The following is a 21,761-nucleotide window of genomic DNA, read 5'->3' on the forward strand; positions in this document are numbered from 1 at the left end:
CTTTTGGTGTAAATTATGTCAAGTTAAATAATAACATCTCAGTAGAGTATTACATACCAATGGTCGAATAGTAACAAGCCGACTTTTGGCTGAGTATGAATAGGTTGACTTATAGCCGGGTAGGAAGAGATCGACTTGTGATCGGGTAGGATTAGGCCGGTCTATGATCGGGTTGGAAGAGGGGGGCTTGTGGCCAGGTTGAAAGAAGTCGGCTTGTGGCCATATAATAAAAACAAGGCTTAATTACCTACTTAGTCCCCATGTTCGGAGGTAATTTGCTGTTTAGTACCCGGTTTTAAAAATGTAGGCATTTGATACCTATGTTTTGAAATTTGTATCAATTGAATCCTACCCACTTAACGCCGTTATAAATCTAACGTTTTTCTGACTTTGTATGTGATTTGTGGACGAGCGTTTGTGGACGAGCGTTTGTGGACGAGCGTCCTCTTAACGCTCGCCCTGTGGACGCAAGTACGTTCAGTGGACGCTCGTCCAGCGAAGCGAACACCCAGTCAGGCAAAAGAGGACGCTCGTCCGGCGAAGCGAACGCCCAGTCAGGCAGAAGAGGACGCTCGTCCAGCGAAGCGAACGCCCAGTCAGGCAGAAGAGGACGCTCGTCCAACGAAGCGAACGCCCAGTCAGGCAGAAGACGACGCTCGTCCAGCGAAGCCAACGCCCAGGCAGAAGAGGAGGCTCGTTCAGCGAACTAAGAGGACGCTCGTCCACAACCGCTCGTCCACAAATCACAGACACAGTCAGAAAAACGTTAGATTTATAACGGCGTTAAGTGGGTAGGATTCAATTGATACAAATTTCAAAACATAGGTATCAAATGCCTACATTTTTAAAACCGGGTACTAAACAGCAAATTACCTCCGAACATGGGGACTAAGTAGGTAATTAAGCCTAAAAACAAACACTCAAACAAATAGAGCAGAAAGGGTAAGCTAATATACAAAAAAAAAAAACACTCATACAAAATGTATAGAGATATTAACCCATATAAAAATTTATATCAACAAGTCTTAGCACATGAAATCATTCGTACTGGACTTGACCGTCCGAATATATGTATATCAGACTCTGGCGAGTTATGCACATGTGGTGACCTCTATTGCTTTGCAGAGCCATTGCTAATGGGTTTCACCCTACCACACACAAGGTTAGCCTGTTAACGTCTTTGGTCAAGGTAAAGCCCCTAGACTAGGACCTCCTACTCTTCTCACCATATACCTCACCCTTTTCTACTTGAAATTTGATGGTTATTAGAATGATAGAATAAGTCCTAATAAGAAATCCATACATCAATACATACACTATTGAAATCACTATAAGAAACTTCTCCTTGAAATTCCTTCCATAACATTTGTCATACATGCTCACAACCATGTTACCAATGCATAATATATATTAAACATACCTCTTATCCATAGTAAACCATCTCAAACAAATCAAAACATAAGAAAATCATATCATATATAATGACACTCAAAAATGGAACTTAGGGATAAACTCTTCGCAAAAGACAACGCTCAATGATAGTCCTAACGCTCAGAGCCAAACCTGTTGCAAAAGGTGGTGCTTAGTTCCATTCTTCTTGCAAAACGTTGTGCTCAGCGACACTCTTTTGTTGCTTAAAGTCTTGGAATTAAATTATTCTAGACCTATAGTGGAAATTGGCATTCGGTAGTGTCATGGCACAACTAAACGCCAAAGCATTCAAATTTGTTCATGCTCAGTGGTTTGGAGTTAAAATGCTCCCAAACCTACATAAGGAACTAGTGCTCAACCTTAGCTTGCCACTGCTCAGCATTGCATCAGAAACCAATAGATTTAAAGTTGTGATTTGTGGAAAAAGAGACATGTTCAAATGATCAAATTGGTATTTCCTACTTATTTGAATGTTATAGTATATAAAAATTTACTAAAGTGATCATATCCTAAGTTCTTCAATTCAACACTAATTCAAACAATGCAAACAACACATATACATCTACTACAAAATACATTCTCAAAGCACTTACTGTTAGGTTTATCAAGGAGAAGATTCACTAAGAAGACATTACATCAATGAGACCTAAGTCCAACCATATAAGGTATTGACACCACTCTCAACCTAAAACCTTTAAGCAACAGGTTAATGGGTCTTCATCCTTTTATGGTGCTCGACTTTCTTATTTCTACCCAATGTGAGACTTAGAATCACACTTGGATTCCCAATAATCTCCTCCTCAAGGGTGAGTCTCTTCCATATTTGTACATTCAAAAGCATTCCCAACCACAAGTACCTCTTTTTGTACCGTAATTCATCTTAATGAGACATGCTTACTTGAACCCTTGCTAGAAATTGCACTTGTTTAAGCTAATTACCAAGACTAACCTGGCTTTGATATCACTTGTTAGGTTTACCGAGGAAGAGGTTTAGTAAGGAGACATTACACTAATGAGATTGAGTCCAACTACATAAAGAATTAACACTACTTTCAACCTAAAACCTTAAGGTTTTAGGTAAAGAGTGATGTTAATCCCTTATGTGGTTGGACTCAGGTTTCATTGGTGTTGTGTCTCTCCAATGAACTCTCTCCCTTGATAAACCTAACAAGTATATCTATAACTTTTAAAGTAGGTAATTTAGCTTTCGTTACCTAAAAGATGATCAAACAACTTATAAACCCAGAACACCTTTAAAAGCTCAAAAACTCTATTTATCTATATGAACAACACAACACGACACACCATTGGACCACTAAATAGTATATACTCTTAAAAAATACTCAAACACCACATGAAATCCTAGATGGTTTACATGAATAGGAAGACTAAACAAACGAAAGAGAGGGACTAGAAACCAACTTTATTGAAAAAAATGATTGGATGAAAGTAGGAAGCACGCCTCAGATTATTTTAATAGTCTCCGATCTTCAAATAGATAAAAAGATGTTTAAAAACTTTAAAAAAGAGTGAGAGCTCTAAAGAAAAATAGTTTATAAAAATAATGTGATTTAAAATAATGAAATTTATTTATAAAATTTTTATTTAATTTAAACTTTTAATATTAAAATAATTGAGTGTTTGATTTTTTTTTTTTTTTTAGTTTTTATAGTGTGTATAAACTATTCATCATTGATAGTCTATTGATATCATTAAAATATCTACCCAATTATTAGCACTAAATATTTTTAAATTAATGTTACTGAGAGTTTTCTATATCAATATAGAGTTATTTCTTTTTAGACGTTACCTATATTTTTTTCAATTTTTTCCATTGAAGTTTGTGGTAGTATTTTTATAGATTTTTATAAAGATTTTTTTCGATCGAGAAACTTAGTTGGATTTTTTTTTCTCAAAATACTTTACCATGTCATCTAATAGTTTCGTTCAAAGTAGTATTAGCAAAAAAAAAATAACCAAAACGAAAAGCAGATAAAGAAACTAAATTTGTCAGTGAAATAGTTGTCATCAGTATAAATTGATAACGATTTCGGTTAATTTTCTTAAAAAAATCTTTGTTTACATTAATTAAAACAAATCTTAATAGACTTTCGTAAAAAAATTACCGTAATTAATATTGACTAAAAGATTATTAGCTTATATTTTTGAATTATTAATTATTATTTAAGATCAAAATAAATTTCATATTTAGTAGTAATCCAATGCCCTGGTTGAATAAAATATTAAAATTTTATAAATCTGAATTAATTTAATTTACAAAAATGAAACAATTTAGAATAAAAATAATTTAAATTGAATGTATTTGAGATTGATATAAAATATTCTATGATGATGACGACGATGATTTCCATCAAATTAACAAAAGTCAGATTACATGTGTAACGCATTTGCATTGTCTTTTTGGAACAATATCTTGTGATACACGTCTAAAATATTTTATAGTAAAAAATATTAAACATCTTTTCTGATTTTACAAAATACATAATTTCTTTTACTTCTTTGATTTCTTTTTGTTTATGATCTCTATATGTTTCAAACCTTCTTTTTCTTTTTCCATAAGTCAGTATGTTGCAAAATTACTTAAATAAAATTATATGTTATCGTCTAAGTTGTAATATGAGATCCACGTGTTAAATAAATTAGGTTTAAACCCTTTGATGGTCATCGTATTTATATGGGAATCTCAAATGGGTCATCATATTTTCAACTGTCTCAATTGGGTCCATATATTTGCAAAATATCTAAATTGGGTCCAAATATTTGTAAAATTGAGCCAATTTTGCCATAACCGTTAAGTTGTCACAAACGGTGTTAAAATGTGTTGAGATGGATACACTGAGGTGGATATTTTATTAAAAAAAATATGCTGACGGTGATGACATGGAATTTAATAAATTAAAAAAAAGTAGAAAAATTATGCAAGCAGAAAAAAAAGGGGGAAAATAGCCTGCATTCAGAAAAATCACATAGACCCAATTTGAAAAACCCTTCGAACTCTCGCCACTGCCCTCATCATCCTCGTCGTCATCTCCTTTGCAAAACTCTAGTCCCGGAAAGCCGCCGCAAAGACGCTACCACAGTCGAATCGCGCCACTAAAAAATCCTAAGTCGTGCTTCCATGACCACAACTAGAACGTTCCGCACCTCCATCAAAGCACAGAAACCTAATCGTCTTTCTCCTTATTAGGGCGCCATGCCTCCGCCATTAAACACCACCGCGAGACACTGCACAGAGGCAGCACTAAACTTATCTCATCCAATGACCTCCACAATTTCTCCATCTTTTAACTGTTGTAAATGTTACAGTAGTTTTTTATTTCTATCATTTAATCAATTTTAGCAGAGAATTGTCTTTGAATTGGAAAACCTACAGTGGAGTCGAACGAAAATTTTAGCAGAGAATTCCTCAATTTTATCATTTAATCAATTTTACTAGAGAGCCTTATTACATTTAGAGAGAGCAGCAGTAGACTTGGTATCAAAACCCACAATAAGAGTGAGCATGGGAACGAAAATGCCACTCCCACCTACCCCGCCAACGGTCCCAAAAGCTGGTCCAAGAAACCCAATAACCGTGGCCAACGCAACTCTCCACCCCACCTTCAATTCATGCACCCCCAACGAAGAAAGCATTAGTCTTTTTCCCCAAAACGATATCGTGACAGAGAAGAGATGAATGTGTGACATACAGGCCATTATTGTCGCTACATTAGGCTTGTGATTCTCGCTTCGAACAAGCTTGAGAAAGAGTCTAAACGCCTTCTCAGTCCAACCTTTCTTGCACAGGCCATTAATCAAAGTTGTGTGCGTGTACACATTTGGCTTCCAACCCTACCCAACCATCTCCTCCAACATCTCAAACCACTGTTTCACGCTACCCCTATTGAAATCTTTTTTGTAGTCGAGGTCGGTGGGTACTAGTGGCTGGTCGCCATGGCCAGTGGGGCGATTTTGAAAAGGTTTCCGGTGGCCGTAGAAGAAGTAGGAGAAGAAGCCGCCACATCGAATTGTTGATTGTACAACAGATCACACATTCAATTTAATATAGAATGCCACTTCATGTAAAAAAAATACACCTCAGCACAGTTAAACGGCGTCATTTGAAAAGTTAACGGAGATGGCTTAATCGGCTCAAATTTACAAGTTTATGGACCCAATTGAGACCGAAAAAAAAAACGATGACCCATTTGAGATTTCCATATAAATACGAGGACCATCCGAGGGTTTAAACCAATAAATTACATAAACATTTTTTAAAAGAAAAAAAAAATATGAATTACTTATAATATTGACCAAAAATCAATGCTATGTCGTGAAAGTTAATGCATATTCATACTCAGCATTATGATGTTAATAAAATAAACTAAACTGAATAGTTATGTTTAACTAACTTAAACTGTAAAAGAAATTGAAATATTTTTATTGAAAGAGAAACTAGACTATTTTTAGTTTAGTCTCTAAAAACATATATAATGAGAGCAATTGACATATTCTCCTTTCAAACCAATCAAATTATTAAATGTTTCAACACGTATACAATTTGATTTTCCTTTTTAGTTTAGGAGGCTTCAAATTCTATAATTTATTATAACTATTTAATCAAAAGTTGATAGAGTTTTTTAAATGTAAAAAAGCAACACTTCCAAGATTTACCACATAGTTCTTTAAAGATGACTATTATGCTAAGAAATTTTGAAGGTTAATTAAAATAGATAAAACATTGCAATCAAATCATAATTACAATAATAAAGATTAACTATTACAGACTTCAATAAATTTCCAATACATAAAACGTGATCCACTTTTATTTTTAAATATCCTGTAACTTTTAAAAATTAAATTCTAATGAATGAAATACTTTTTGTTTAAGTTTCTTTATTTATTATTTAGGTAATATCCTTTCCATACCAGTTTCGAAAAGAAAAAGCTAAACTTATTAACCTTTCAATATTATTTTATCCCAACCATTAATATATTTTGCATCATAAAATGATACAGCATGTTAATGTTAGAGTGTAAAACAAAACAGAAAAACAGTTTTATTCTCATACTTATAAATACTGTAAATCATGTTCTGTAATAGATAATATACAATTTTGAGAGTTATTCAGTATACCTCTAAGCATTTGCAACCTGTTGATCTGTCTGAAACTGTGTGTGTGGTGGTGCTCTGCCGTGTGTGTTGGTGGTGATCGTGGAAGAGGGTTGGAACCCTAGCAGAGAGTCGCGTGTCCCTTTCTCTCTCTGATTCTCGCCTCTCATTTCTTTCTCTTACTAAACACGTGCACATATTACGTTTAAGTAAAAGTAATATCTGGGTCTGTGGGCTTTTACTGTTCTGCCCTTTATTCTAATAGTTAATACTCTTGAGTCTATTAAGGAATAGATTCACCGGAGAAACACAAACATCATTCAAATATGAATCCAATCATATATAAGAGATTAACACTACTCTTTATCCAAAATCTTAAAGTAATAAGTTTTTCACCTTTATATAGTGCTCTGATCTCTCATTTTTATCTAACGTGACACTTAGACTCAAAGTTGGATTCCGAACAATACATATATGAATAAACATTTAATATTTATTATTGTTCTAAACTCAAGTTTGGATGACACTTTAAACATTTTAAGGAAGACACCAAAATAATGAATCTATTAAATACCAAGTTCAAAATAAAAACTATTAAATGGTCTAAAAATATTGAAATAATTTTTTATTGGTTTCTTCATTTTCTTTAAGGATATTTGTTGGGTGTTGTAAAGAAGTAATGTTATAGTCGCAAGGTGTCTAAGTAAGACTTTCCATCGAGTTTACGAGCAAAAAGGTTGGCCAAAAACTCCTTGAGTTCAATTTGTTGGAAGCGTGGTGGTGTTTTTTCAGTGATCAAACTTGATGCAGGAGCTAACACACCATCATGTTTTGGAGTGTGGAATGTGGCAATTGAAATTCTTTCTCTTGCAGAATTCACTATTGCACGATGCTCAACACTTTTGTATATTCCATTACTTATAATCTGTCACGTAAAATAGACAACCAAAACCAAAATCAACCACCATAAATCTTTCATGACACCAGAAATCATAATCAATCTAAATTATCAACACAAATATATGTTAATACACACTTTTAGTGTACAAAGAGTATATTATCTATCAGGCTATATTTTAGATAATTAAAACTATAACTTTCACAAAATAGATTAGAGATATATTACCAAATCTCTACCAACACTATACATAAATCACATTCAACAAAGAAAACATCATCTTAAATACTAATTTCAATCAATATACTAGATTCGATTTAAATGTGACATAAATGGTTATTATTTTAGAAAATAAATTGTTAAAAATCTCACATTAACTAAAGATAAAGTTAATTTAAAGTACATAATGTAAACCTCATTTTATAAACTAGTTTTGTAAGATTAAATTTGACTTCAAGTCCATTTCTTGATATAGTATAGAATTATCTTTAAACATATTCTAAAAATATTTGTTATAGAAACTTAAAATTAATTTTAAAATAATAAATGTCAAAGATAGTAGAGCTTAGTCAACTTTAAACTTATACTAACTTTTTTTAATTTTTAAAATCTATAAAACTATATGTATTAGTGTTGAATTAGTTGTTTATTTAATTGATATTAACTGAAATAAATATTAAAAATGAATAATATAATTATTTAATTTAGTGTTAGATCGACATTAATTTTTTTATTTTATTATATATTTAAATTAATAATGATTAAGTAGACTGTGAATACTTAAGTTAATTCTAATTTTATTTATATAATATGAAATTATGTTTTCATGAACAACAAATTATTCTTAATATAAAGACTTGAATTTAAAGACAAAACATTAAATAAATCTTAAATTAAAAAATATGCAAGTTAATTAGCTCGAAAATTAACTATTTAAATTAAAAAAAAAATCGATTTAAAAATTAGCGATCAATTAACATTAACTTGATCGAAATTACTTAGAACCAATTTTCAAAAGTCAGCACTAGTACCACAAATTTGATGTTATTGACTGATTAACATCAATTTTAAGTTGTCTGCATTAAACTTTTTTTATGAAAGTAAACATCTATTTTATTATAATAAATTATGTAACTTAAATATCAAGAATCTTCTTAAACTATTTGTTAAAAATACTTAAAAGAAAATCAATAATTATTTATGTTATTTTGGTGAGTAGTAAGCAAATGAGCATATAATAAAGGTAGGAAATAAGAGTAAATAATATTACCTCCAACATGTCACCTATGTTGATAATGAAGGAATTAGGTAAGGGTTTGACGAGAATCCAGATGCCATCTTTTCTTACCTGCAAGCCTTCTACATCACTCACTTGTAGAAGGATAGTAAGACCAACTCCATCTGAATGAGGTGTCAGACCAATAACCTTCTCTGCTTCAGGACATGCTGGATAATAGTTTATCCTCACAGATTGCATCCCATTTTCAAATATCTCTCTCATCTCTCTTTCTTTCATCTTCAGACACTTTCCCATTTCTTCAACAATCACTTTCGCTAAATTTTCCACTTCCTCTGAGTAAACTTCTAAACTTTCCCTGCATCACAGATATCAGTGTCCAGAAACATCTTGGCAAACATGTGTTTGTAAATCTACGTCAATTCAAAATAAGATCGATTTATAATATATAAATAAATTTAAACTAAAAATAAGATTTGTACCATATAATCGGATGGTCATCAAAGTCCATAACTCTGTGACCGGATGGCCATCAAAGCCCACAAAGACATCCGCCGACCTCACAAGTATAAATGATTAATTTTAAAAAGATTAAGGTAAATCGTGTTTAAGAGTATTGGACCGGGATTAGATAGAGATTAAAATATTGTTAATCCTAGACCCATGCTCAACAACTATGAATATAAGTCAAAAGTAAGAGGTAGGTAGAGGCATTTACTACTCTTGTTGTCATATTGGATTACCGAACACGGAATGTCTTTAACAGGTACCCTTTCGGGCCCGAACGAGCAAACAAAAAGCAACCGAACGGCGAGAAAAGACAAATTGTGAATGTTTTCACTTACTCGACCCATAACCAAAACAAAATCAATTTATAATACATAACTAAATGCAAATATTATCTTATAAGTCAATTTTATGGGTTGAGTTAAGTTTAAAATTTAGTATTTTAGTTTTCTGTTTTGTGTTTAACAAACACATTTATCACAAAAATAAATTTAAAATCTATTTTGATCTCAGTATTATGTGATGATAAGGAAGAAAGTGGGTGGGAGAGAACCTGAAAGAAAGAGGGAGTTGAGGAAATAAGTGAGGCATTCTCAATTGTTTTGGAAGAACAGTCATAAAGAAAAGGTCGGCCCAATCAAGCTTTTGATCTTCACTCACAACAAAAGCTTGTCCAAAACCTTCCATATGTTCTCGACTCTGCCAAAACCTTTTTTTCTCCGACATTGGAAGGTCGAAGAAATTCTTAATCTCCAGCTTCACTTTCTCCACCAAGGAAGTGCTAACTCCATGGTTTATCAGCTAAAAGGAGATTAACATTTAACAACTAAATCAATTCATAAATCAAAAATTTGAATTTATCAGTATATGACATAATTTGAATGGATTCTTTAACTATTTTTGTTATTATTTTTTAATGCTTTCAGTTCCAATTAAACAGCAAAATTTCCCAACACCCTTTATCTAAGTTTATCTAATATATATCTAGAGAGTCCAGAATCAAACAGAAATATGTTACAGTTACAACAAAATTGAAGACAAAAAAAGGAGGAAATTGAAGAAACCTGAAAGAATCCCCATTCCTTGCAAGCAAGGTGAAGCTTATCCAATTCAGAAGATGCAGATTCTTGAGAAAGCAATCTCTGCATGTCAATAACTGGAATCTGAAGGGTGGCAGTATTAGGTTGTTGAGAAATATGCACCATTTGCTGTTCATGTTGAGGCTGAATGTATCTTTCTGGAACAGTAGCCAAATTTTGTTTGGCCAACTCTTGAACTGATGGTACCAAAACTGAACTTCCTGATACGTTCGAGAACTTTTCCATGGCTTGAATCAGTGTCCTATATCTTGCCAATTTATAAGGGTTGGTAAAGGTTAGAGATATGAATTTAGGTAAAAGAATAAGACCTTGAGTTTAAAACTTGGTAATTTAATGATGTTGGAAATAGGAATCCAATAATTGCAGACATGACAGAACAAAGCCAAATGGGATTGGATTTCCACGATCACTCTGTATATTTTTGTTTTTCTGTAAAATGCAATTTTGTTCAATAGCATTTTGTAATTGAATTGTTTTTTACTTTATGATGACAAACATACATTTTGATCTTGCTTATAATTGTTAAACACTTGTTTTTTCTTTCAATCTTTTTTTTCTCTTATATCATTATGATGTTTTCTTTTAAGGTTTATTAAGGAAAGATTATATATATATATATATATATATATATATATATATATATATATATATATATATATAAAAGATATATGATTTACAACTCTAATTATGCATTTTTTTTTCTATAATAATTAATTTTATCATTCTAATATTTAATGTATGACTTAGATACACACTAGTATATAAAGATTTTTGTTTAAGAACTTAAAAAATAAACTAGTAGAGTTTATAGGTGTTTTAAAATAATGAGATCAAATATTTTAAAGTTAAAATAATTTAATAATATAAATAAAATTTCTTAAACTCGTCTCATTTACTTAAAATACAAATCATCTCTGTAAAACTCTTTCTCTTAGTTTCCTCTCATTTCTCTCTAAGATATCTAACTCTTTGATTATTTGTTTGACAATCAAGAAGTTCCTAAGAGATCACAACTGAGTAATCTCCATTATCTACCGGTCAAACTTTTGTTTAGGGAAAGTAAGTTTTTATCTCTTTCTCCTTTAATCATCCGTTTATGATCATGCTTAATCCATTTCGCATGTATCATCTATGTGTTCCTCTCTTGATTCTTTGTCAATCTATGGTCCAAAGGACGCTTTTCTATCTTAATTTGATGATTCATAGGTGTTTATAGAGTTCCTTATGCGGGAAGCAAAGGGTGTGCGTTCTTAGAGCTCTATAGCTTCGACGTAAGGTAAGGGAAGCTAGATGTCCAACTTTAAATTATGTTTATGGTGTAAGTTTGGTGCTTGTATGTATGTCAAACTGTTTTAGTTATAATTTCAAGAATTATGCTAGTGTTAGTTCATTTAAAAATGCATGTAGTTGGTTATTTGATGATTGAATTTTGACGTGATGTAATTTGGATGATATTGTTGTCATGAATTGTATGTTATGATGTTGTTTTGATGTCTAAAATTGGTAGCAAGGTTTAAGGAATGTTGAGTTGTCAAAGACATGGGTTTTTTGGGTTAAAAATGAGGTTTTGATACTTGTTAGCACCTTGAATTTGTAAAAATATGATAAGGAAATAGATATGAGTCAATGTGGTAGTTTTAGAAAGTTTTAAGTTCAAATTAGGGGTTTTGACATGTGAGTTTTTATATAAGGGTTAGAAGGGGAAACCGAGAGTTTAAGGATGTTTATTAGGTCATTTAGAACTTGTCTAGATGTTGAATTAAGTGAAATTTGATGGGGAAGTGGTAATTGCTTAATAGATTGAGTTTCCTAGCACATTTTAGTACATTGTGGCGATTTTAACTAGTCAAAATTGAAAGTAGAGAGGTTGTGAAGAAATTGAAGTCTTGGGGTGTGTTTTTAGGTCTATTATGACTTGTTCATGTTGTTAGTTTACAAAATTTGGTCTTAGAAGGCGTAGGTTTGAGATTGGGTAACTTAGAGTAGTTGAATTGGTTTGGAGTGGTCAATTTGAATTAGAGGTCTATTTTCAGATGTTTCATAATGTCTAGAAGGTCGTAGGAATTAATTAAAGATGTGGGAGAAGTGTTTAAAGTCATCCTAAAAGGAGTAGCAAATACTGGTATGGCACTAAGCGACTGTGTTAAGGCACCCCAGTTTCTAGTGGCCTTGGAGCTCAGTGCAAGTCTCGGGGGGCTGAGTGCCAAAAAACAACAACTAGGGCACTGAGCGCCAGCTCCTGGGTGCTTGAGCGCCATCCTTTGAGTTTTGAAAAGGTGTTTTATATTGTTTATGATTACTTGATGGGTGGTTTCCATTTCTTTGGTGTATGTTCAATGTTTTCATGTGTTTGTATGCAAGGTTTATATGAGGCTTTATATGTGAATGAAAGGTGGTGGAAAAGAGTTCCAATGAGAAAATTCTTATTGATGGTTTCAAGCATTATTAGTATGAATACAGGTAGCTCAGTCTTGGGGGGGTTATCTTGAAACTCTAATGTTCATTCATTCTCATTTAGAGAAGATTGATACATGTGGTGAGAGTAGTAGGAGGTCTTAGTCTAGGTGCTTCCAATATGGCCTAAGATGCGATATAGACTAACCTTGTGAGTTTGGTAGGGTGAAACTCATTGGAAATTACTTTGCAAAGTAATTGAGGCAACCACAAGTGCACAACTCGTCATAGCTCGATATTCATACTAAATCTAGATAGTTTAGTCTAAGTCTTTGCCTCTTAAGATTTTTGGTTTGTGTTATGTGAAGTATGATTGATGTGTGAATTGCTAAATTATATTATGGAATGTTTTATTTTACTAGCTTTTCCTTTTTCTTTGTATTTGGTTGGTATTCTCTCGTGCTTGATGTCTTGGCTATGATTATTCAGTGGGTGTGAGCAGACGGTGATGAGATGTCCATGGAACAGGCTCTGAATGGAAGGACAATAGATGCTTTGTATAACTATAATGGAACTTTATTTCTCGGCCATGTTATAGTTGTTCTATTATATTAAATGTGTGATAATTCTTTTATAGTTTAAGACTATATAATTGTGATGTTACATTTTGCATCCATTATTTTAGAGATTATGTTTTGGTTCTTTATCGAAACATATTCTCATGAGGTAAAAATATATATAATTTTAGGCATCAGTATTTTTTACTTTATGTTTCGGTTCTTTTTGAACCGAAGTCTATTCCTATATATTTTTCAAAAATAAAAATTTAATTTCTTCTTATTCTTACATATTTTTCACTAAAGAATTACCATGCTCTTCATCAACAAATAGAATCGCCTCTATCTTTTCCACCTCCACATTGAACAAAAGAGATTAAAAAATTATATGCATTACAAAAAAAGAATTATGAAAAAAAAAATGCAAGAGTGACATTTTATAAATTATTTGAAAAACTACATGTCTCTATTATTTAAAGAATTGAAACATATATACTAGCCTTTAGTTTGTATAGAAGTAAAACTTATATTTATGTAACAATTTTTAAAAGTCCTATTGTATTTTTAAAGTCTTCATTTTGTTTAGAGTATTTTAATATATTATATAATCTATAAATTTATTATTTTTACTTCATAGATATATATTAATTGTTAATACATCTTTTTTCGTACATGAATAATTTCTGTGATACGTATATGGTTGAAAATAATCCTTATAAGTAGTATTAGTTAATAGAAAATAAATATAAACAAAATACTTTCACCAAAATTTATTTATTCAACGGCATTTTTTAAAGTGCAATTACATAATGTATTTTCATTATTATAATTAAGTTAGGAATTTGTAATTGAGTCTGAATGGAAATGCTTTTAATAATGATTGGAATATGAAGCTCGGTTCAAGAAGCATGGAAAATATGCACCGACTTTATTGTTTGTGAGCAAATCAAACACGCAAAGAAACATAAGCCAAGTTGTGTGGTGGGCCCACCCAATTGCTAGGGGAATTTCTGCATCTTCAATTTCAGTTTTAAAATATAATTAAATATAGATATATAGATATCATATATTATTTAAATAAGGTATAGTTTAATATTAATTTTTATTTTGAAAATAATTATTTTTTGGAAACATTTTGTCCGCTATGTATTCATGGAATGTTAAGATACTATATTATTTTTATTTGACTTTGTCTTTTAATAATAAATAAATTTAATATAATATACTTAGATAAAGATTCAAAATGATGACACTAAAATATTGTATATAATTATACAAGTAAATAATAATTTCATGTGCAAAAAGAAAAAAAAAGTAACAGTTGCGCATAATTTAAAAAAAGGGTTAAATATGTTTTTAGTCCTTAAACTATCAAGCGAATTTGTTTTTATTCCTTCTTTTAAAGTAAGGTACATTTTAGTCCTTCTATTTTTGAAAAAAACGTTAATTTTTTATCCTCTCGGGAGGACCAAAAGTTAAGGTTTTTTTTAAGGAGGAGAACTAAAATGTACCTTACTTTGAAGGAGGGACTAAAAACAAATTCGTTTGATAGTTTAGGGACTAAAAACATATTTAACCCTTAAAAGAAAAGGTAATAGATAGTTTACGATGATATTTTTTTGTTTTGCACAAACCTTCTCCCATTTTATGAAATCAGAAACTGGTTTCCTTCTCTCCCATTTTCGTTTTGCACAAACCTTCTCCCCCAACCTATCCCACTGTCTAGTTCTTGGCGCGATGGTGGCTGGTGACTGGTGGCGGTGCACGACGCTGGTGACTATGTGTGTTGTTGGGTGATGTGGTCGTTGTGTCACAGTAGCTGTTGGCGGTGGATGGTTCATGGTTGTCCATAAGCCCTAAACTAGTAGTGGAGGTTTGTCGGAGGTAAGTATGTGTTGAAGGATTACCTTCTTGTTTTGGTTAAAATTGGTTTAATGGATTGCCTTAGTGATGCTTACTGTCAATTATGCTTGCTACCAATTTGGATTTGGTTTAATGGATTGCCTTATAATGATGCTTGTTGCCAATTTGAAATTAGTTCTATTTAGTTTTGTTATTACGATGATGCTTGCTGCCAAATTGAAATTGGTTTAATGGATTGCCATAACTTGCATGTGTTTTAGTAGTTGTTGTTATAGGTTTGGTTTTCATAGCTTTTTGCATTTTGATGCACATTATATGATGACATGGTTCGTTCTAGGATTATCATTCCATGCATTGCTTCACTTTTCTCATGAATTCAGATTTATCTTGCACTTGTTATCATTGCATTTCAATTTTCATTTCAATTTTCTCATGAGTTTTTCTGTTGTCGAGGGATTATTATTGTCGAAGGTCTGTGCTTACTATATCTTCATCAAGGGAGAGTTTTTGATTGTGCAAAAGCCCTAAATTGTTGAATGTCTCACAAACCATCGAGGTAAGTTTTGAATCCTTCTTTGTTTGTATTTGAGTCTTTCTATTTAACTGCTCAATTTCTAGGTTTCTATTCAACTGTCGCACCTAAGCTTTTAGATATTGAGGTAATAGATAGAAATTGAGAAATATCTATTCATAGATATTAGGCTAGTTGATAGAAATGGAGCTTCACATTTTAGTGGAGCGACCCAATGAGCTATACATTTTAGTGCAACTTCATAATCATCATTAGATTTTGTGTTTGCCTAACTTGTTTTGTTTGCACCTCAAGCACCAAACCCAGAATTATCTTTTTGGGTATCATCTTTCATTTTACCTAGGCCTCACAAACATTTAACATTCCCAGATCTACCTATTTGCTTTTAAACTTGTTACCGTCCTTGGCTGACCATTCATTAGATTTAGTATGATCTGTTGTGTTTATATTCCAACCACTTGACTTAGAAGAATCTTCTTGTGTGACAATTTTCCCTCAAGAACCCACTTGGGCATTTTCAATCATTAAGTACTTCAGGATTGCCTTCGAAGCCAACCTTAAAACCAGAGTTATGTGGTGGGGACATTTCCAAATCCAAATTTTCTTCTTCTAGCAAATCATTAATATAACCAAACAAGCATTAGTTTCTTCTTCCCCATCAATTCGACCTCTAACCATGTGAAGAAAATGGTAAGCATCCATCCCTTTAATTTCACTTGATCTTATATGCAACTATACATATACTATAGAAGCTCATCTAACTTTATGGGATCAGTTATTACAACCTAATAGTGACAACTTGAGTGATGGTTGTAACTAACTAACTAACTGATAAAAGGATCAATCTAGATTGAGTGAGTGTAGTGGGGAGTCCAATGCTCTTTGTTTCGGGATATCGTGGTTCTATTTTGTTGTAGGTTCTCTATGTGATGGAAGGTGATTCACGATGTTGAATGAACCTGGGTATCTCGTGGTTGCTCCATGACTTCTCTTGGTTCTTTTGTAGGTTTTAATTGATGAAGGTGCGAGATCTGTGGGAGGAGATTTAGGCTTTTCCAATTTAGGTTTCTCTTTGCATTTGGGGTTCACAATTTGGATTTTTGTTTGTAGGTTGGTGGTACGAGGAAGATGATGGACATAAATTCATTAATAAATTTCCTTCCACAATTAAAACATTAAAATTCATTAATAAATTTCCTTCCACAATTAAAACATTAAAATTCATTAATAAATTTTATTTTATCAACGGATAGTTTTCATCAATAAAAGCTATTTTACTAATATTATGTTGATAAGATTTCATCATTAATATATCATTATCATTTTCTTATAGTGATATAACCTTATTTCTATAATTTCAAGTGGTCCGAATAATTGTTATCCACACACTTTTCCAAATTGTGTTTTGTTTTTCATTGAATTCCATTACGTGGATGTCTTAGAAGTGGACTTTGGCTTGGTTATCGTACAATGATATTACTCGTATCCATGTATCACAACACTCAAACCCTTTTGACTATTTTACAAAAGAAAAATAAGTATGTATTATCATCTTTTTCTTTACATAACTCACATGATTTAGTACCTAACACTACTCCTGATGTGCTAAGCTCTCTTTAGGATTTTATCTATAATAAGCACTCTCCATCCAAAGTGTTTCACATTTGGGAGTGCCCTCACACTCCAATAAAATTAAACAAACTAAATAAAATTAAACATACTAAATAAAATTAAACATACTAGTGGTTTTCAATTAGACTGTATTGCAATATGGTATAGGTTTATGTAATTGAAAACACACCCTCCTTTGCATATGTTTAGACCCATGTGTCTTTTATTTCTCTTTTGAAAGATTTATCTATTATGATTTGCTCAAATTCTTTTTCTTGGGATGTTTATATACTCATCTTTTTCTCTTTCATACTAAATGTCATTCTCAATTAGTTTCATTTCATTCTTCAAACTCTTTTATTGTTCTGTCCTTACATTGAGATAACATATAACTTAGAAAATCTAAAATTTAGGTATAAAAGAGAACTAATTTGTATTCATCACTTAATTAATTTAATAACTTTGTGTATTTATAAGATACTTTTTGAATGAGATAATTTATTTGTAAAATTGTGAAAATATTGATCTATTAGAAATGCAATACTCTCTTATAGACTCTTATTTTAATATTTTAATATTTTAGGAATTCAAGTATTCATCTTGCAATTAGTTTAAGTCTAAGTTAAACAATGAATGTTCTATATCTTAGAATGTATTGCATATTCTATTTTCTATGTCTTTTAATTATATGCACTTGTCTTATATTACACGTTGAAATGATGTTATGTTCATTTATTTGACTTTGTTAGGATTCACCTACAAACAAGACACAATAATAGAGAGAAGAATGACTGACAAGAGAAAAACAAATCAAAGAAAACTGATTACATTGATTGTCCAACTCGAAAGAATACATCATGAATATATGTATTAAAATGAGAAGAATGCCACTAAAAAACATAACTAAAATGATTATAAGATAAAACCTAAATGAAGGGTCAAACACGAAAAACTTAAATATATGATATCGCAAAGAGGAAATTTATTTAATTAACTATGATCTTACACTGTGGAACCAAAATTATTGCATTTATTCTCTACGAGAATCTTACCATGTGAAGTTAATAATAATATGTTTAGTTTTTTTTTTTTTAAATGAGATTTCAAACATGTTAATATCCGTCTTTCCAATGAGTTATTGAATTATTGAATTATTCGGCATGAGGGTTAGGAAGATATCTTTGTCAAATGACTTTTTTATTCTATTTTTCAATACTATATATGAATACAAATGTCAGAAGTTTCTATCAAATATTTGAATTTATTTGAGGATGGGGTTGGTAGAAGTGTGGTGCTTTGAGGATGTAAATTACACTGATATCTTTTGAGAATTTTTTCGAATTACTAACATCTATTTCTCTTTTTTAAATTCTACAAACTTTCCATTTATTTTTAAAATATTACATTATCTTTTCTCTTTACATTACACATTCACCTTTTTATCCTTTAAAAACATTACACATGCACCCTTTTATATCACACACGCATTCCGTAATAAAGAATTACTGTAATGATAAAAATTAGAGGATGTTGATGTAATTTATATATATATATATATATATATATCATAGTCATATTTGTCTTATTTATCCACGCCACTATTATTTGACTTTTGGATTTTCATGTTTTGCATAACAGAACATTTAGAAATAATGTATTTATAATAATAGGATAATTATATGATATGAAATAAGGCTAAAATAAGCTGAGGTTATTCATCCTTTTAGCAACTTTTTTATTCTGTCTTTTAAAATCCCCGTTTCGGTCAATTTCATTGTTAGTTGGTTTGGGACTAACACGGTTTTATATTTTAAAATGATTAATTCTAATAATGATTGGAAGAAAGGTCATTATGTTCGTTATATTCTATATTTTTTTATTACAATTGTACACGTCCAAGATGTTATAAAACATCTTCAAAATATTTTAATTAATATTTTATAATATAAAAATTTATTATCATATTCTATAATGTATTTATAATATAATAATTAATTATCTTTAATGAATCAAATTTATTTTATATATTTGTTTATTTATGGTTTGGGAAGTCTATCATATTATATGGAGTAGAGAGTGAGTTCTCATATAATTTTTATACAATTTTCATTTAATATTACATATTAAATACATTCTTTAAACTCTTACTACCTTGAGATTCAAAAGAGTCTTTTATAGATGGATTTTTCTTTATTCTTGTTTAAAACTTATATAGTTCTCTCATAGAAAGCAACAATTTAGTTCTTTAGATCTCATATTCCACCTGAGATGAAAACATAGGAAAAGACTAGAAAGGGAGAGGGTGAATAGTATTTTTAAAAATTTTCGCAAATGACATTTAAAATAGCCCTAGCGGGATGTCACGTGTATAAGAAATACAAAATCTTCATGATACAAATTGTATAAAAATGTTCTCTTCGAATATTCAAAAACTTTGAAAAGAAAGTGGTGACTCTCTTTGGAATTGGTTGTTGAAAAGAGAGTAGTGTTTTCTTTGGCAAATAATTGTAGAAAAAGAACGGTATTCGAATGGTGAATCTTCTTTGGTAAGGGAGATAGATGTTCTACATTGTGTGATAAGAGAACAGGTATGAATCCAGAAAAAGGATGACTCGAGTGTATCTGTATGGGAAATCTACGGATTGGGCTGTAGGAGTGACTATAGTTGGTGAGGTAAGATACAAGAGTGTGACGAAGTCTTGACATGATGGAGCTCATGGTTTGGGATGCTCATGGTGTGATTCATGATTGGGATAATCATGATGTGGTGTACCTATGATGATGATCATGGTATTGAAGATGCTCCAAGTTATGTTATGTTGATAGTGGTGTTACTATAATGCTTATAGTAAGTAGTTAGCATCAGTGTTAATGAGTGGATAAACCAAAAGTATATGTGTGAGATGTTAGTGATGACATCAAGGACTAGAGATCGAGGATCGAGGAATCTTATTGTTATTACTACTATGTATGGGGTGTTTGATTATTGTTGATATAATCAGTATGTTTATATCTTGTTGTTATGATTGTTTTTTCGGTAGCTTATCCCATACGTGTTTGTGTTTGTGTTTGTGAATGATATTATCGGCGGTGATCATATAATGTGTTATACGTGAGCAAATGATATTGCATATGTTCCATAGGCATGATAGATTCGTGAGATAATGGAGAAAAGATTTGGGTTTCTTTAAAAAAGTACTTTTGGTATAGACTTTTGAAACAACGTAACTGTAGTTGTCTTATTTTCTTAGTCATTTTAATTACTTTTAGAATAATGTAATTAGAGAAGGCTTTTGGAACTATTATGTTTTGAATAAATTATGCATGTTGAAAGGTTAAGGTTTTTGAAAAATACGTATCTACATTCTGATAAAGTTTTGAAACTTAGTGATTTTTGTAAACTTGTGACATCCCAGAATTTAGAGTGTTACATGTTGCATGCACAATCTGCTCTATTCTTTACTAATAATATGCAGTACACACATCCACCTAAACCCAAAATGGATGTCAGTAACAAGGATGAGAATCACAGAATGTTCTTGCCTTAGGAAATGGTGACCTAAAAATAAGTACAACCTACTTCTAACAAATACTGAAAACAACAAGTAAAACACTAACCAAGAAAAAGGCTAAACGATTTCAAACACACTCTTAGTGAAACAATAGAAAACATAAAACCTTGAACAAGCTCTAAACAACATTAAATGCTCAACGCTTAAAAACACCAAAGCAAACAGGTAATAGAATATACTTATTATATAGACATTTGTTTTATCTTGTGCATGACAGTTACTACAAGCATTCATCTGCTCTATCTTATGAGAATCAAAAATGAATGTTGGAAAGAAGAAGATAAAAGAAGATTTGTTCATCAAAAGTTGTGCCAAATAAGAAGTTAAATCTATTTTTTATAAAATTCTGAAAAAGCATGTTTGCTCTGACAAAAAGACACCATCCTATGACATACACCTACACCAATAGCCATTAGATTAGACCTCGAGACAAGCTTCGTCAAATGGTCATATTATCAAATTTCAAGACAAGCATCGTCAAAACGGCTATATCAAAGTGTATAAATAAATAATTAACAGAGGAAGAAGATGATGATGAAAAAGGAGATAACAATATCAAGAAATAGCATCATCAAAATTGAGCAAGGAAATATCTTTGATCTATCAGAGTAAAATTCCTCTAACTAAGGATATAGAGAAAGAGAAGAGCTTAAGAAAGAAAAACTCTCAAGCTTAATCAGAATACCAACTTACTTTTGTAAGAAGAAAGAAGAGAGAGTAATAAAGTGAAATAATGAGAAGTTCTCTCAAGCTTAATTGTAATATCTACTTACTTTTAAGGGAAGAGAAAAAAAAAAGTAAGTCAAGTAGTATTCTCAAGCTTCATTGTAATATTTGTTTACTTTTGTAAGTAGAAAGAAAAGAGTGATAGGAGAAACACCTGTGCGAGTATTTAGACTAGATGGTATTGAACATATATTCTCTTTGTGATGGTAATAGCCTAAAC

At 31.2% G+C, this 21,761-nt stretch overlaps 1 protein-coding gene across 1 annotated transcript; it reads right to left on the reverse strand.

Annotated features, from left to right (window-relative positions):
- Positions 1 to 6,468: 6,468 nt before the first annotated feature.
- LOC124840435 (protein SRG1-like) lies at positions 6,469 to 10,557 on the reverse strand. The gene is made up of 4 exons (XM_047316493.2): positions 10,251 to 10,557; positions 9,740 to 9,987; positions 8,713 to 9,037; positions 6,469 to 7,469 (listed from the first exon to the last, which is right to left on the reverse strand). Exons 1-4 carry the CDS (start codon positions 10,509 to 10,511, stop codon positions 7,227 to 7,229), a joined length of 1,077 nt encoding a protein of 358 aa, XP_047172449.1. The 5' UTR covers positions 10,512 to 10,557; the 3' UTR covers positions 6,469 to 7,226.
- Between the last annotated feature and the right edge of the window lie 11,204 nt (positions 10,558 to 21,761).

Source organism: Vigna umbellata, chromosome 3 (assembly GCF_029865625.1).
Source record: "Vigna umbellata cultivar VRB3 chromosome 3, Vumbellata_1.0, whole genome shotgun sequence".
NCBI classification, from domain to species: domain Eukaryota; kingdom Viridiplantae; phylum Streptophyta; class Magnoliopsida; order Fabales; family Fabaceae; genus Vigna; species Vigna umbellata.

Coding starts and splice junctions, on each gene's coding strand:
- LOC124840435 (XM_047316493.2), bottom strand. CDS start 10,511: ATGGAAAAGTTCTCGAACGTATCAGGAAGTTCAGTTTTGGTACCATCA. Junction 9,038..9,739: donor CAACTCCCTCTTTCTTTCAG/GTTCTCTCCCAC, acceptor TCTGTGATGCAG/GGAAAGTTTAGAAGTTTACT. Junction 7,470..8,712: donor ACATAGGTGACATGTTGGAG/GTAATATTATTT, acceptor TTTACGTGACAG/ATTATAAGTAATGGAATATA.